Source organism: Ammospiza nelsoni, chromosome 1 (assembly GCF_027579445.1).
Source record: "Ammospiza nelsoni isolate bAmmNel1 chromosome 1, bAmmNel1.pri, whole genome shotgun sequence".
In the NCBI taxonomy this organism is placed as follows: Eukaryota; Metazoa; Chordata; class Aves; order Passeriformes; family Passerellidae; genus Ammospiza; species Ammospiza nelsoni.
Genome location: NC_080633.1, coordinates 10,315,711 through 10,331,372, shown reverse-complemented (window position 1 = coordinate 10,331,372; position 15,662 = coordinate 10,315,711). Strand labels below are relative to the sequence as shown.

The 15,662-nt window shown below is 39.7% G+C and overlaps 2 protein-coding genes across 4 annotated transcripts in view; both read left to right on the top strand.

Moving 5' to 3' along the window:
• ESYT2 (extended synaptotagmin 2) overlaps window positions 1-4,605 on the top strand; it is a 79,455-nt gene extending 74,850 nt beyond the window's left edge. For all 3 annotated transcript variants that reach the window (XM_059469353.1, XM_059469344.1, XM_059469337.1), the window contains 3 exons: window positions 242-347; window positions 1,252-1,301; window positions 1,460-4,605. In XM_059469353.1, the coding sequence (XP_059325336.1) occupies window positions 242-347; window positions 1,252-1,301; window positions 1,460-1,505 (202 nt within the window). In that variant the 3' untranslated portion in view covers window positions 1,506-4,605. The remainder of the gene's footprint in view (window positions 1-241; window positions 348-1,251; window positions 1,302-1,459) is intronic.
• A 9,459-nt stretch (window positions 4,606-14,064) lies between these two features.
• NCAPG2 (non-SMC condensin II complex subunit G2) overlaps window positions 14,065-15,662 on the top strand; it is a 43,485-nt gene continuing 41,887 nt past the window's right edge. Inside the window, exons 1-2 of the mRNA XM_059488007.1 lie at window positions 14,065-14,270; window positions 14,944-15,029. Coding sequence (XP_059343990.1) covers window positions 14,955-15,029 — 75 coding nt within the window. The 5' untranslated portion in view covers window positions 14,065-14,270; window positions 14,944-14,954. The remainder of the gene's footprint in view (window positions 14,271-14,943; window positions 15,030-15,662) is intronic.

The following is a 15,662-nucleotide window of genomic DNA, read 5'->3' as shown; positions in this document are numbered from 1 at the left end:
TTTATTTTACCAGTGGTTTCTAGATGCCAAAGGTAAAAGAAGTCTCAAACATTTGATGTTGATATTGATCCCTGTTTTCAAGAAAAAATTTAGGCAAAACATAGGAATTTTTTTAAATTTGTCTCAGACCTCATTTTTTAATTTGGGGAGGAAGATGGTTTCGTTTTGATTTGATTGGCTGTTTAGCTGAACTGGGACCTCTGGTACAGAATTCCCTCTAATACATCTCTTTGCCTGTCAGGTTTGATTTCAGTGTTTCCCTGCCTGAAGTACAGAGAAGAACACTAGATGTAGCAGTGAAGAACAGTGGTGGATTCCTGTCCAAAGATAAAGGGCTGCTTGGCAAAGTAAGTTAACAATAAGCAAATTCTATTAATCCAGCTTATAAAAAACAAAAATCCTCTTGACATATGAGTTAGTGTTGATTGTGATTGAAGCCTGATTCAGGAATGAAGCTTTCAAAAATTACAGGTGCCTGAGATGTCAGGCTTCAGTAAGGGAAGGAACAATCTGCAGAGCCAGACTTAGAAAGATGAGGCAGTAGTCTCTTCTAGGGAGTAATAAGTTCACAGTAACAAAAGAAATGTGCTTGTCAGACTAATCATGCTGTCAGAGAAAGGAAAGAACCAGTAGAAACCAGGCAATATTTCAGAAAATGTTCAGACAAAACTGGAAAGACAAGTACTTAGGGAAATACAGAAGTAATTAAATCCCCAGTTTGTAAAATCCATGAGAAGGAGCTGCTCCTGGAGACATTCCCAAAGCCAACAGAGCTGCTGTGTTTGTGACTTCAGTGTTCTATAGGCACACGTTAAATCACCCGATTGCTACACACGTGATTTGGGGCATGAAAATGGAATAGTAAATTCCTACACCCTTTCAAATTGCCATATTTGAGCTCTGTGAAGAGGATGAGAGATACAGAATCATGGTCTGTTCATGGTGAGCAGTGTCCTCAATTTTCCTGTTCATCTGGAAGGCTGTTAGTTAGGAACACATCTGCTGATTGCCACTGCCATGCTATGCTGTGCTCTGGGACTGCACCACTGAAGGGTGAGGATTTTAAGGTCAAAAACAGCAACTTGAAACTTTAGGCAGATAGCAGAGAGCTGTGATGACAAGGATATAAAACACATCATGTACCAATGGCATTGCTTAACTGTAGTTGACAGGATTGTCAGATTTTATCTGTAATAGAATTAGAATGAAAGGCACACACAGTGCACTGATTGGTAATTTAACTTTCCACAGTTATTGATACCTCTGGCATCTGAAGAACTTGCTAAAGGCTGGACCCAGTGGTAAGTATAACATTTCCTTTATTAATAGTAATACTACATGCTAATGTTAATACCACTGTTAGTGTTAATAGTAGTTAATGATAATTACTTTGTTAATAATAGTTTTAATAGTACATGCTAAATGTAAAAAACCAATCCTTTGGTTTTTTCTTTTTCAGGTATGATTTGACAGAAGATGGTACAAGGCCACAGGGTGCAAGTTAGGCCCATGGACACCAGGAATTCCTCATGCATAATTTTGCCAACCTTTATATATTTTTAACGCGTTGTTTTCAGAGATGTACCAATGTTATTTTTATAGCTTTACTGATTTAGTTCTTAGACACATCCCCAATAATTTTATAACACTTTGTCATTTTATGTAGACATAGCCATCCTCATTGTTAAACTTTGTATTTTATTTTGCTAAACAGTTTTATGTGTTACTGTAATGTGCAATAGTACAGTAAGGTAACCTTTTGTGTTTCAATTGATCTTTATGATGGCTGTACCTATTAGAAAGTGAAAAGAACATGTTCTGCTGTTTTCCTGCCTTGTTTTATATCTCACCAAGGTATACTGTACCATGTAAATATATACTATTTTTTTATAATTCTTTCATGCTGGTTTGAATTCAGAAGAAAATTAGGTAAAGGATAAAGATATTTTCTTCTAAACGCATGTTAATTTCTTCAGATGAATCTCTTTTGTCTTTGCAGCACAATGGTCTTAATCATTTTGTGATACTCTGCAAAATGAAACTGCAGAAAAACATTTTTACTTTATTGTGTTTCTGGCCCAGTGGGGCTAGCTTAAAATGTATAAAACATTAACATTTTAATATTTATATATAAATGTATTATTGGGAAATCATGCTATAGAATATTATAAATAAAAATGAGAATTCTATAAATATTGTATAAATAGAGGATGAGGTCCACAAATAACAGTTTCTAAATCTGAGTTTTCATTTAATGGAGTAAACATAACAAACAGTACAGTTTTATTATACAGGTTCAGTTGGATTTCGTTATTTATTCCTGTACTCTGGAGTACTGGACATGTGATCTTTTGAAGGTATGAGGACATGGATTTTTCTGTATTATAAAGATGTCTAGCCACTTTAAACTGTCCCTACCACCATGTTTCACTGATTTATAAGTAGACAAATCAGCTTGCAGGTTAAGTTCATATAGTAGGCATATGTACAAGACATATGTTATTTTTATTACACAGTACCGTGCTAAAATAGTATGTTATGTGATACCTTCTGTAATCCTCAAATAAACACCAGTAGGTAAGGAAGTGGGGAACTGAGATAAAATTGACTGTCTTTGACAGTTGCTTCATTGCTGCTTAGTATGTTTGGTGCATGAACAAACTGCACATCAATGGTGCAGGCAGGTTTCTGAGCAATGCTGCTCTCCTGCAGCATTGCCCTGGGCTGGGCAGGAGGCAGCAGTCAGCACACACTGATCCAGGCAGGCAGGGTCTGAAGGGAGACTATCAGCCCCAGCAGCTGAGCTCATAACTCTAATTTTATGAATTATGGGACTTCTATTTTTGTGTTCAGAACTGATTTTTCTTTTTCTGGTAAGTTTTTTCAGACTGTTAGAAAAATGTGCATTAAGAATCTAAGAGAACAGCTTGGCTTTTGCAAAGCCAGTGTCCTCATCCTTGGAGAAGTATGCAATTAGACAAAGTATATTATTTAGCTAAGATTCTAGAATGATGTCTCAGCCAAGAAAGAATTTTAACGTGGAATGATAAACTCCTGAAATTAGCTTTATTGCAAGAAAACTGACAGAACCTTAACTCTAGATGTAGAATTTGTCTACATTACTAGATGTACCAAAGTGCCTACCATAGATGTAGCTTTTTGTCTTTTTCAAGTCTAAAAATTTAAGTTTGTCTAAATTCAATTTAACATGAACATTTGTTATGGTTATGTGTGACCTGCACCATACACCTCTACAGTGATGGCCTTCCCATTGCCACGTTTTATACACAACAATTTTATCAAACAACCTTACATTGTAAATTGTACTGTAACTGCTGTTACTGGGCTGGGCAATAGAGATTCTTTGTAAGAAAACATTTCCATTTGAAGGCTTCACTGTATATTGGAATGTATGAGTAGCTATATATACACTCATCAACTAATAGAAAATATATTATGAAATACATATTTTCTTTGCTAGTTCTCCATTAAGATGTTAAAAATGGAAAGACAGAGAATTGTTCTTAATGCAATGAAAATGCAGAAACCAAATGCTAATCTGAATAAATGAGGTCTAAGAGTGGCAGTTCAACATAATTGCCTTTTGCCTTTGTTCAGTCTGAGGTGGAAGGATTTTTTCTCTACATTTTGGCCAGTGACTGCACAGAGTTTGATCTGCAGCCAAAAAATAGGGTGTTAAACTGATTCACTGTTCCAAGTCTTAAGTGAAGTCTGGGGACAGAAAACTGCACTTGAACAAAAAAAAATTCTGTCTTCTAAAGTTTGAAGGTGGAAAATAATGCTGTGTTCAGGCAAATGTGAAAGGATAGCACAAAGTGAGTAATTGAATAAAGAATATAGGGCAGGTTTTCAAAATAGCTCACTACCTAAAATTAGGGGTTGGTTCTTAGAGATACCATTTTCCATTTAGGAATCTGAAATGAAGAGACTGAACTGTCATTGCAATTCAGCAACTAGAATTCCCATAGTCTATAATCAGTTCTGGATGCCAGATCTTCAGAAGCATTCTCCTGAGTGAATTTGGATCAGACTGTGAGTGCCTAGATGAGACTGATTCTTTGGATAGTGGATGCAACTTTTGTATTACAAATTCCAGTTGTTCCATTTATATGGAAGTGGGAAGGACAATTTTGCCTCTGGGCAAAAATTGCACCTCATTATCAAGTCATTTCTTCAATGTCAACTGATAGCTTTTCATGTAGTTCTTGTTATCCTGTGCCTTAAAATATGAACATATGAAGATGTTTAAGACATGGTTAAAAAATAAGCTTTGTTACCTGTATGTACCAACACATGTTCTGTACTATTGAAACTGTTTTTAGAATTACTCTGCTTCACTGACAAGAAAACCAGCTTTCTTAACTATAGCAGTGGTATAACTCAAACTCAAATCAGCATGCATATCACTTGGAGGTGGACTAAAAGAGTTTTAATTTTCTGTCTTGAATCCTTTATCAGAGCTGCAGCAAATGGTGAGAGTTAAAATGAGAACAAAGGGTAATCAATTTTGTACAGATTGCCTTTTTTGCTCATGTAATTCTACATTATGATGCATGTATTTATTCAATAAATGGTTCGTATGGAGGTTGGTGTGTTGCTTGCCTCTGCACACACACACACACACACACACACCCTCTCCTCTCTTGCATATCCCTGTTCTAATTGGTAATACAATGAACTGAATTTTCAGTCCTGTAGCCAGACTCCTGTGACCTAGGGAGCCTTGCTGTAAGGTCTGTAGGCAGATTTTTGGATCTTACCTGAGAGAAAGTGGCGTGAGAAGTGCAGGACACCTCATGGGGATTTCTGTGCTTGTTGATCTGGAACAGATTCACACATAAGAATTTAGTAGGTCCTTTGTTCAACTTCAATGTCTAAATTTTATTTTTCTCTGAAATTGATCAATTGAACAAATTGTCATAATTCTAGCACTTGTTAATTGTCTTTAAATATGCTTTCAAAAGGACCTAGAACTGTATTTAATTGCCTTAGATTTAGAATCAGCAGATTTCTACCCATGGCATTCTTTCCTATTTTTTCATTAGTGTGGTAAGGTTAATTGATGAAAAATATGATGATGTACTGCATAAATAAGAAAAAGGCTGTTATATCCTCTATCTGTTCCAGAAAAAATGCCATAGAAATCATGCTCTTTGCATGAAAGATTAATTTATAATTCATTATAATTCTATAATTACTTATGCTACCTCTTCCCATAAACAGCTATACTTTGTCTGAATTCATATTCAGTCAGTTTTTATGAGCCATAAGTAAAAGCTGCAAAACTTCATCAACCAGTCACTATCCCATTTAGAATGGGTCCCACTGGACAATCTTTAATATTACTAACTACAAAATTATGTTCCACTTTTATTTAGGGGTTTTTTTCCCTTAGAAGGGGATATGTCCATTTTTTACCAGAATAAAAATCATCTGCTAATCAATGGGAAGGGAGCTAAAGCCTAGGAAAAGCATGGCTGTCTCCACATGTCCCTCATGGCAAGGTGGTTCTGGATTGCAGACTCCCTGGCAATGCCAGTACTGATCAGGTGTCAGCATTTTCCTCACTTGGGTCAAGAACAAGCCTTCCATTCAGTCCAGCAACACAGGTGGTACCTGGATCAGCACTGCCTGTGTATTCACAGATCTCATTGGAGAGCAGAAATAACTGTGCAAGGCACTCCTGCAGATGGCTTTGGTATTAATTTGATGGGTTCACCCCAGCCCAGGATTCTTCTTAGTATTTGCTGTACTGTTTAAACTGGTTTGGCCTTTTAGTTCATCCAGCCCCCACCTAGGAGCAGTGTTTGCCAATAAAGTTACCACTGTGGCTATTTTCAGTATTTTCTCAGCTAAGAGTTGAGTACAAAATTTGTTTCCTATGAAACAAATTTGTTTCCTTCTTTTAATCAATTTAATTGTTTATATTATCCCCCTGACAAACTCTGAATGTTGGATGGTACCTTTGAAAGAACCAAAACTGCAGATTGTCCTGGACCCATTTGTAGCTGGCTGCTGAAGCAGTCAGATTATTTAATCCCAAATGGTGGCTTTATATATCCTAAAGTGTCCAACTGTTGTATGATTCCCTACTGATTTCTAAGGCAGTCAGGCTCTCAACAATTTTCTCAGGCACCTTCTGAAATATGTTTTATGAGAAATGTAAAAATCCACTTGTATTTCTTTCAGTGTTATGCAGTAAATTTAGCTGCCAGAGTAGATGGCAGCTCTGGAGGAAAGTTCTCTAATCTGTATTCATGTGATAGAGGTGATACTCTCCGTTCTCACTGTCTGCAAGGAATATTGCTGCATGCCAGTCATCCAATGTGGAATCCAATTTGAGCAGGCTCCGGCATCTCAGTTTCCTCAGACACCACCAAAGTGAAGCCAACCTGTCTTTCATGTTAATCTTTGAGTCCTCAGTAGCTGTGAAATTTACAGCAAGGGAATTAAGGCCTAACAGTGATCATTCTTCCCTTTAAGATCCATATAGGAACATGTCCAAGGACAGCCCAAAGCTAGGCAAGATTGCAGGCACTGGAAGGGCTCGTTCCAGCCCGGGGTGCTTTGTGGCCTGGAGACCCTTGGGCCATTCCTGCAGGGCTTGGTGACCCAACCCTCAGAGCTGGGCACCAAGCACCTCAGCCTCTGTGCAAGAAATGATAGAAGGAAGTTGTGATGTCCCTGCACCCAGCTGTGTCCTGTGAATTCACTCATCAGCTGTGTGGTAGGGATCTAATTGATGATCAATTTTATTTATTAATTATTTAAGCAAAGTAGCTCCTTTCTGCAGGATGTTACACTAGATGACCTGGTGAGGTCCCTTCCAACCTCAGTTCTATGGCTCTCAAGTCTATTTTTCTAAACACTAAGGTAAACTCAGTAAATTGGAGGTCTGTGTACTCCTGGCCTGTGCTGTAGGTCTTGTTGGGCATTCTTCTTCCTGAGCCCAAGCTCTCAGGGATGGGCGTGCAGCTACCCCAGCTGGGCAGAAACACGGAGTCACACAGCTGGGAGCTGCAAGCTCTGCTGAGTCAGGAAGCAAAAAATTGATAGGAATTAAAAATACATTAATTTGTGCATAGAACTTGAGTTGTAACATAGATAATGTTACAAAATGGTAATTGTAGGTACTGAATGAAGGTCAATAATTTTACTCAATAACTGGGACAAGATCCTCAAACGCAAAAAAGGTGCATTAATTTAACAGAGGTTGTTTCCAGCATGAAATTTCAAACAAGTTTTTTTGTTCTTTTATTCTAGTTGAATTTGCAGGCTAGTGTGTTATTCTACAAATACTGAGAGCCTGACAAGTAGAGCTTACTAAGCATGTCACAATGATTAATAATTTAATACAGAATATTTTGCAAGACAGTTTCATGCAGACTTCTCATGGGAGAAATGCTTCAACTGATAGGCTGAAATCCCTGATGTATTTTGCATGATTGTTGTTGCTGTCTCTTGGGTTAAGTTGAAGTTACTGTGTTGCAATGTTTTCCACCTACAATTTATAGGAAAGTGCATGAATCATGAAATTTTCTGAGCTCAGGTAACTATGATAGCCACTGCATGGGAGCTCTGTGGTAACTTTCAGCTCAGAGTTCCACTGGATACATTTGATAAATTGTCAACAGCATCCAAAGAAAGGACTTGGATTGTCTCCAGACCTGTCATTTATCCAGGTGATGACAATGAAATAAAGGTAAAAATGGGTTAATGGAAATGGATGTTCATGACTCATGAGTGGTACTGGTAGCAATGTTGGTTCTTTGTTTTATTTGTTAAATCATTAATTAATTTCCATGTAAAATAAGTTGGAATCAAAAGTTGAAAATACTAAGATTAGCTTTTTGACAAGTTTCAATCTTAGTTTTAGGCAACCTTGTTCTATGCCATATTTTTTATTCAATATGCCTTTTCAACTTCAGATTATTTGAGACATAAAAATGCTTAATTTAAAACATTTTATTTTTGCTTATCTTGTTTTTCACATTGCGACATTAAAGTTCTTCCATGTATAGTCATTAGTGCCCAGTGTTTATTCCTGAAGGTACTGTCATATTCCACTAGATGGTAGTGCAGTCCCTATTCTCAGAACCCTTTTTGCTGCCTGTGCACTCTCTTGTACAACAAGGAAGTGGTTTGGATGAGAGGCATCCTTTGGGAGTGCAGCCTTAAGTCACCTTGGCTTAAAAGCAGTTAACAACAGGTATGGTCCTCACTGTGCTCTGCTCTCCCCCTTTCCTCTGAGGCACCAAAGATCCTAAAAGAATTGTTTCATAATGGGGGATTCAATTTGCCAAAATGGTTTTGTAGAGGTATTTAGTCATGAGGCACAGGGAAATTTTAAAAAATGATGTGAGGAAACATGAAACTTCTGGAAGATTAAGGTTCTCAGTTCATCAGAAATTCTACATGCTTCTGTCAGCAATTCACTGTAGGTGTTTCATGCCTTAGATACCAAATTAGATTTGATTCTAGAACTCCCTTGAGTTGCTGACACAACTTTAATGAGATTAAGAGCAAAAAGTTGAAATTAATCAAAAGCAGGCAGAAGTGAAATTACAGTTCAGGACATGGAAAATGGCCAGCACATTTGAAACATCCCTGTGCTTTAAGTATTTATTGTTGATTCAAGTATATGGCTAGAAACTCAGGATAGCTAATAATTAAATCCATCATGGAACAGTATAATCAACATGGGGGTAAAGGGAAGACAGATAAAATTCTACTAGAAAAAATAAGAATCACTTTTCCTTTGTTTAAGGACATGATAAGAAAGTTTGCTAAAACACAGGTCTTGTGACAATAAAACTGTTCGATGGCCAGAACAGGAATAAATGACACATATGTCTAAACTTAGTGGAAATGGAAGCCCTCATGGGTGCCTGGCTCCACATTTCCCCCCAGGCTGACACCACACCACTGTCAATTCTGCAGGAAGGCAGCAGGACATGCAGCCTGTAAAAAAACCCAGTGGGCTTTGGTCAGGTGCCTGCTCTGGATCAAGGATGGGGGAACAGCCCTGCTGACAAAGCCAACACAGATGTGAGAGACAAGTGAATGTTGGTATAATGCCCAAGCAATGTAAAGCAGTTTGCTGTGTGTTTGTGTGTGTTTATATATGCATAAACTAATATGGATGAGCAAATCATGTCCATTCTGATATTTGTACTGCATTTTCATGTTTTGTGCTAGACAGATGGAACAGAGATGGTGTCATATCTAAGTGATGCATGTCTACCACAATGAAACCTCAAGAGCACTTGTAAAATTAATAATAACAGTGATTTTGTACCTTAGAAGCAATTTTTCTCTTAAAGACTAAAATAGAATGAGAGCTGCAAGGAGACAGGACACTTATAAGAGCAGTAAATCTCTATCAGAATGTAATTTAATAGGGTTAAAGTAATATAGACATAGCATTTGTAACTGCAGTGTTTTATATCTGAAACAAATTATCTGAAAAACTAGTATTACAAATTTACTCAATGATACATAGTATTCTGAATGAGGACAATGACTTTATACTAGAAAATGTTTGCTGCAATTATAATGAAAAATTCCACTCCCTTTTGTTTTTTTTTACAGTGGGATGGATTCAGCTATGCAAATACTGTTATTGTAATTTCTTTTTGTATCTTATAACATTTCAGAAATCTTTCCATTTTCATGGTACTAATAGTGGGCAGAGAAAAATTACAATGACTTGTAACACTTTATAAGTAATGAGTGATAAGAGTAAGGGAATAATAATACAGCAAATAATAATTATAGGACCAATAGAATGGTTTGGGTTGGAAGAGACTCTAAACATCATCTATTTCCAACACCCCTGCCATGGGCAGGGATGTCACAGACATCTTTTGTGAAAAATCCTTTCTTTAGGATTTTTCCCTCTTCTGAGAAGCTGAGGCCCCAGAAAGAGAATGTAAACAATGGTTATCTGCTGCTGTGGAATGCAACAGGTGCATCTGTGATTGGCCCATGTTCCATGTTTACAATTAAGGGCTAATCAAAGACAGGATCTCTCTGGGACAGAATCAGAGAGAGCTCCGTTGTTGATTCATTCCTTTTCTATTCTTAGCTTAGCAGCTTCTGAACCTTTCTCTCTATTCCTTTTAGTATAGTCTTAATGTAATATATATCATAAATTAGTAATTCCAGCCTTCTGATCATGGAGTCAAGTTTCTCGTCTATCTCTTCACCCTGCAACCCTTGCACGCCCTGCAACACAGGGACACCTTCCACTAGCCCAGGCTGCTCAGAGCCCCAGCCAACTTCACCTTGAACACTGCCGGGGATGGGGCACACACAGCTTCTCCAGGCAACCTGTGCCAGTGCCTCACCACACTCACAATAAAGAATTTCTTCCCAGTATTTAATCTAAACTTGCCCTCTGTCAATTTAAAGTCGTTCCCCCTTGTCCCGTCTCTCCGTGCTCTTAAAAAATTCCCTCTCCTCGTCTGTAAATCCTTTAGGCACTGAAAGGCGCTTCAAAGTTTCTCCAGAGGCTTCAGGTCTCTGGGCTGAACACCCCCAGCTCTCCCAGCCTGTCTCCCTGCTCCAGCTCTCTTCATGCTATAATAGCTAAGTATTTTGTCATGAAGCATCACAACAAAGGCAGGAAGCAGAAGCTGCCGCGTTCTCCCCGCTCTCCCGGAGCCGGGCGTGGCTCCGTGCGGGGCCGGCAGTGCGCGGAGCTCCCGCGGGGCGGCGCTCAGCGCTTCGGCACCGCCGGCAGCGCCCCCAGAGCGGCTCCCCCGAACGGCCTCTGCACCCCCTCCGCGCAATTTATTCCTTATTTTGGTCCGAGGTAACAAGGATACATTTTTTTTCTTCTGCAGTGACTTTTTTTCCCTAGTTAATCTCTTAAACTCTAAAATTGATTCATGTTAATATTAATAATTTAAGGGAAATAAGCCTTTTCACGGTCTAATCACACCAGCATTGAGAAGTGACAGTTGCCTCTGAATAAAGGATGGCATGATTGGCAGGATTACCTTCAGGCAAGGGGAGATCTGGAGAAGTGGAATAGTGTGAAACTTCATCTCTCTCTCATGCTGTTCGGATTATTTATCAAAGTATGTGAAGATCAAAAAAAAAAAAAGTCAAGGGAAATGCACGCATGTAAATTATTAACAGCCTGCCTCAGAGGATGAGCAGATTTTGTTCATACTGTATTAACTATAACAAATTTTATTACATATTCAAAGAAAAAGAAATAGAAGTTACAACTCCAGCATGGTAGTAGATAACGTGTGAAATAATCTTATAAGAAACTATTATCTACAAAATAACATTGTAAATATAAGAAAATATTGTCAAGAAAGCATCTGATGTTCAGGGAACTACTTGTTTATTTTTTTATTTATATTGTTGACTCTTAGAGGTTGAAATGGAATGCTTGCTGTAGTCCAAACAATATTCTGGTGTGAGCCATCTGTGACTGAGATCTCTAATGCAGGCCACCAACAAGAATAAAGACTGGTTCATGAAGCAGGAGCACAAAAGCAAATCTTTATTTGCTGTTGCTCAGCAACCATGTGCGAAAGGCCCATTTTTCATTTTTGCCTTAACTTGACAGGAAAATGATAATAAATATGAGATTATTATCACAGGGTATAGATTATTTTGAACAGATGAACAGATATGTCAAAGAGAGGCATGTAATTTGGTACTCTTGAAAGGGAGAATATTAGAGAAACTGAAAATAGAGTTGTAGGTTTATTACTGCCTTGCAGTTCATGCACAGCTCTTGAAAAAACCTAGAAAACATTATTCTGTCTCTCTGGTTTCTCTATATGGTCCTTTAAAATGAATCACTTGGTGTTATTCAGCCTGTTGTTATCTGTGTCAACTTCTAGTTTCAATACTGTGAAAAAACCATTCTGTGGTTGCTATGCAACAGAAATTAAAAACTAAAATATGTTTTAGTTTGTTTGCTAAAATGATACGTGCCCAACTAAATAAACAGTAACCAGGTGACTAATGTAGCATCTAATTAAAAGACTAATCAAGGTATTAATGAAATATTCAGTCTACATGAGTCACGATGAATAAATCCATCAGCATGGATCTAAAATGGCAAAGATTTTTAATTTATGCAGGAAATTTTTAATATAGGGAGGCATTAGCATAATGTAAAAATGTCAGGTGTTATACTTTTTTATTTGTTTTTACAATTCTACAGGTATGCTGATTGCTCATGCAACTTACTCCAAGCAAACTGTTCCACAGGCTCCTTGCACTTAGCTGAACACATGACTTGGGATATAAAGTCAGGTCCACAAGATCTGACACAAGCCAGCTTCTCATACCAAATAAATGTAGCAGAAAATGCAAAAAAAATGGATTTTTAATGTGAACTAAAACTGTGAAAGGCAGGGTAAATAAGGAAGATTCTATGTTAAAAATTAAAACAGCAGAAGATGTAAATGCTACTTTTAAAGGAGCGAATTTTTACATTTAATACTAAATGAAATCTAAATTATGTAATATTTTTTAAAATGACAATCCTGAAAAGTCTAACCAGATGTTAGAACTTCTATAAAAATTATAGTTGGTTTTCTGTTTGCACAGAAAAGCAGCACACACTGTACTGCTTCTACAGACTGAAAGTAAATTACTTTAGTTCTGCACCTCTCTCTTCTAACAGCCAACACTGAGAGATGCTACTGAAAATGCCAAATGGAAAGACACAAACTAAGCCCTTAATAAGAGACTTTGACTAGCTTTGGTTTGCAGAAGAATGGGGAATGGGGAATATGATAGAATTCAAAATTTGACTCTATTTCCAACACTGCAAAGAAGAAACAGAATTTCCTGATATATTAAAAAAAATATTTAGAGTTAGTTATCAAACTAAATATCATGTGGCTTACATAGTCTCTTATGCACTCTGGCATATAGGCTGTTTAACTCTTCATTGCTTTTGGATGAAGAGTGCAAAGTACTCACACTGTTCACCGGGACTGTGAGTAAAAGCATAGCTGTCAACAATAGCAACAATAACATTATTGGAGAAAAAAGCCACCAGTGTAATCAAATGCGTGATATTTTGTAAAAGCAGTTATGTTCACTTAACCAGAGATCCATGGAAGAAGGAATACCGCTCCTTAAGCACGAACATGAATTTAACTGAGCAGGTCTTCCCCCCATTTGGAAGCACTGACATTTGGCAGGTAGTACAGAAAGGGAACAGCGAGCGGGGCAGTGGGTTTGAACCGTGGCAGCTGCCTCTGGGGCACTGATGGATGTTCCCCCGGCACCAGCCGTGACAGAAAGCAGCGGACGAAGGAGCCTTTGAGGGCGGCCAAGCTGCCGGCAGCTGCAGCCGGGGCCGGCGGGGCAGGGGCTGAGAAGCGGGGGGTGAGCCTGAAGAGGCTCAGGAGAGACCTTATGGTTCTCCACAGCTCCCGAAAGGAACGTGGAGCCAGGTGGGGGTCGGGCTCTTGCCCGACAGAGCCAGCGACAGGACAGGACACAGCCTGAAGCTCCGCCAGAGGATGTTCAGGTGGAGCATTAGGAGGAATTTCTTCACAGAACGGGTGACTGGGATGGGCCGCGCAGGGAGGTGGTGGAGGCGCCCTCCCTGAAGGTGTTTAGCAAAGACTGGACGTGGCACTGAGTGCTATGGTCTAGCTGACCGATGATGTTCGGTCACAGGTTGGACTCGGTGATCTCAGAAGCCTCTTCCAGCCCAGCTGACGCTGTGCTGTGGTTCCCTGACATTTGAACACGATCCCCTGTCCCGAGGGGGTTCCCTGAGTTTTGAACACGATCCCCGGTCCCGAGTGGGTTTCCAGGGCGGCCTTTCCCCCGCCCCGCCCTCAGCGGCACCGCGCGCGGGAAAGGGCGGGGGCGGTGGCCGACCTCTCGCGAGACGAGACGGGAGTTCCGCGGCGCGCGCGCAACGTCGGCCGCGGGAGGATTCGAAAAGTGGCGGGTGAGGGAGGGAGGGAGCGGACCGGGCGGGGGCTGGCGGCGTCCCGGAGTGCTCCGGAGCGTCCCCAGGTGCCTCGAGCTGCCCACCGGTGTCCCCTCCGAGCGGCTCCCGGGGTCCGTGTCTCCTCCGGCGGTGCTGCCGTGCGCCGCGGGCTCTTCTACGCGCGCGTCTGCCGGCTCCGTTCCTCTCCGCAGAGGCGGCGCCGCGGTGTTGGAAGCGCGTCCCGCGTGTCCATGAGGCTGCGGCCGCTGTGAGGGTCCCGCGGGTCCGTAAGGGTTCGGCCGCTGTGAGGGAGCCCCAGGTAAGCGGCCCGTCCGGCTCCCCGCTGCCTGCCCTGCCGGGGCCTGGCGGAGCCCCCGGCTGACTCGGGACAGGGCTCAGGAGCGGCCCCCGCCCCGTTCTGTGGTGTGGCTTCACACTCACTAAATGCTGTGTAAGTCGCTTTCCCACCTGGAGAATCACATGAGGAGATACTTGGGATGGAGGGAATGTTTATGTAAGCAAATAAGGCTCTTGGTGGCCTTGCCCATTTCCCATTTCCATTTCATTTGATAGCCGAGAAAATAGACCATTTTACTACCCCTCAGTGCTTCTGATACAAATAAATAGTGTTGTTATTGGGAATTATGACTAGCTTAAATAGTGGGTATGTGCTGGAGAATGCATTGTGCTTTTTAAAAATCAAAGTATCCATTAGCAATTTATTCTGCTTTAAGACTTACTAAAAAAAAAAAAGACTGAAAAAGAAAGCAAGCCCTGCAGCCTAGTGATGTTGTGAATCCAAATACTGATTCAGATAACTAAAATATGTTGGAGGGGAAAACTACTTTAACTATGTAGTACATAGTACTATGTGTAACTACTGTAATATATAAATATATATATATATATATATAAATGCTATGTATATAACTGATATATGATTTACAGTACATTGACAGTACCTTCTCTAATGTCATGTTTTGGTTATAAAGTGGATTCCAGGATGAAGCGCGAAGCATTTTTGCAAGTTGTGTCTAAAGAGTCCATTGAAGACTTCCTGCGTTACACTCAGAGCCCTGTAAGTGAGCCAGTGTGTACATTTATCACTTCTGGAGTCCCGAGTCTGTTCCAGGTGCAGAAATCATGTGACAAAGGGACAGAAACTATCTGTCTGGTACTTGCAGATGGGGATGATTGCTATACAAAATAAGTTCAAATGGCACTTGAAGGAATATAGGCTGAAAAAGTTGTGGAATCTGAAGAATGAATGTTTATAAACCGGATAATTTTCTGGTATTTGGTTGTTCCACGTACTGTTTTTTAAAAGTAAAATATCAGTATTTGTGTAATTCTAAACAAATACCGATTACATGTTGTTGTTGACATTGTTACATTTCAACCCATGGAAGAGTTTATTGGTATATAAATAAGAGTTAATGTACAAACATAGCAGAATTGTGTTTCAGTAGTATTTGTTCATTCATTTGGTAGTTTGGGCTGTCCACTTGTTCTTTGGTCCATGTTTAATTTTGCTTGAATTGTTCTTTCTATCACTGAATGCTTTAGAGAAGGGGTGGATTGCTCTTTCTAAATGAAGTGTGGAGAGAACAGGGAGGAACAACCAAACAAATCCCCTGCAATCTACTGTTAAAAGCTCATTCTCACTTTGTGTATACATTGCATAATAATGAGAAATAATAATTTGCACTGA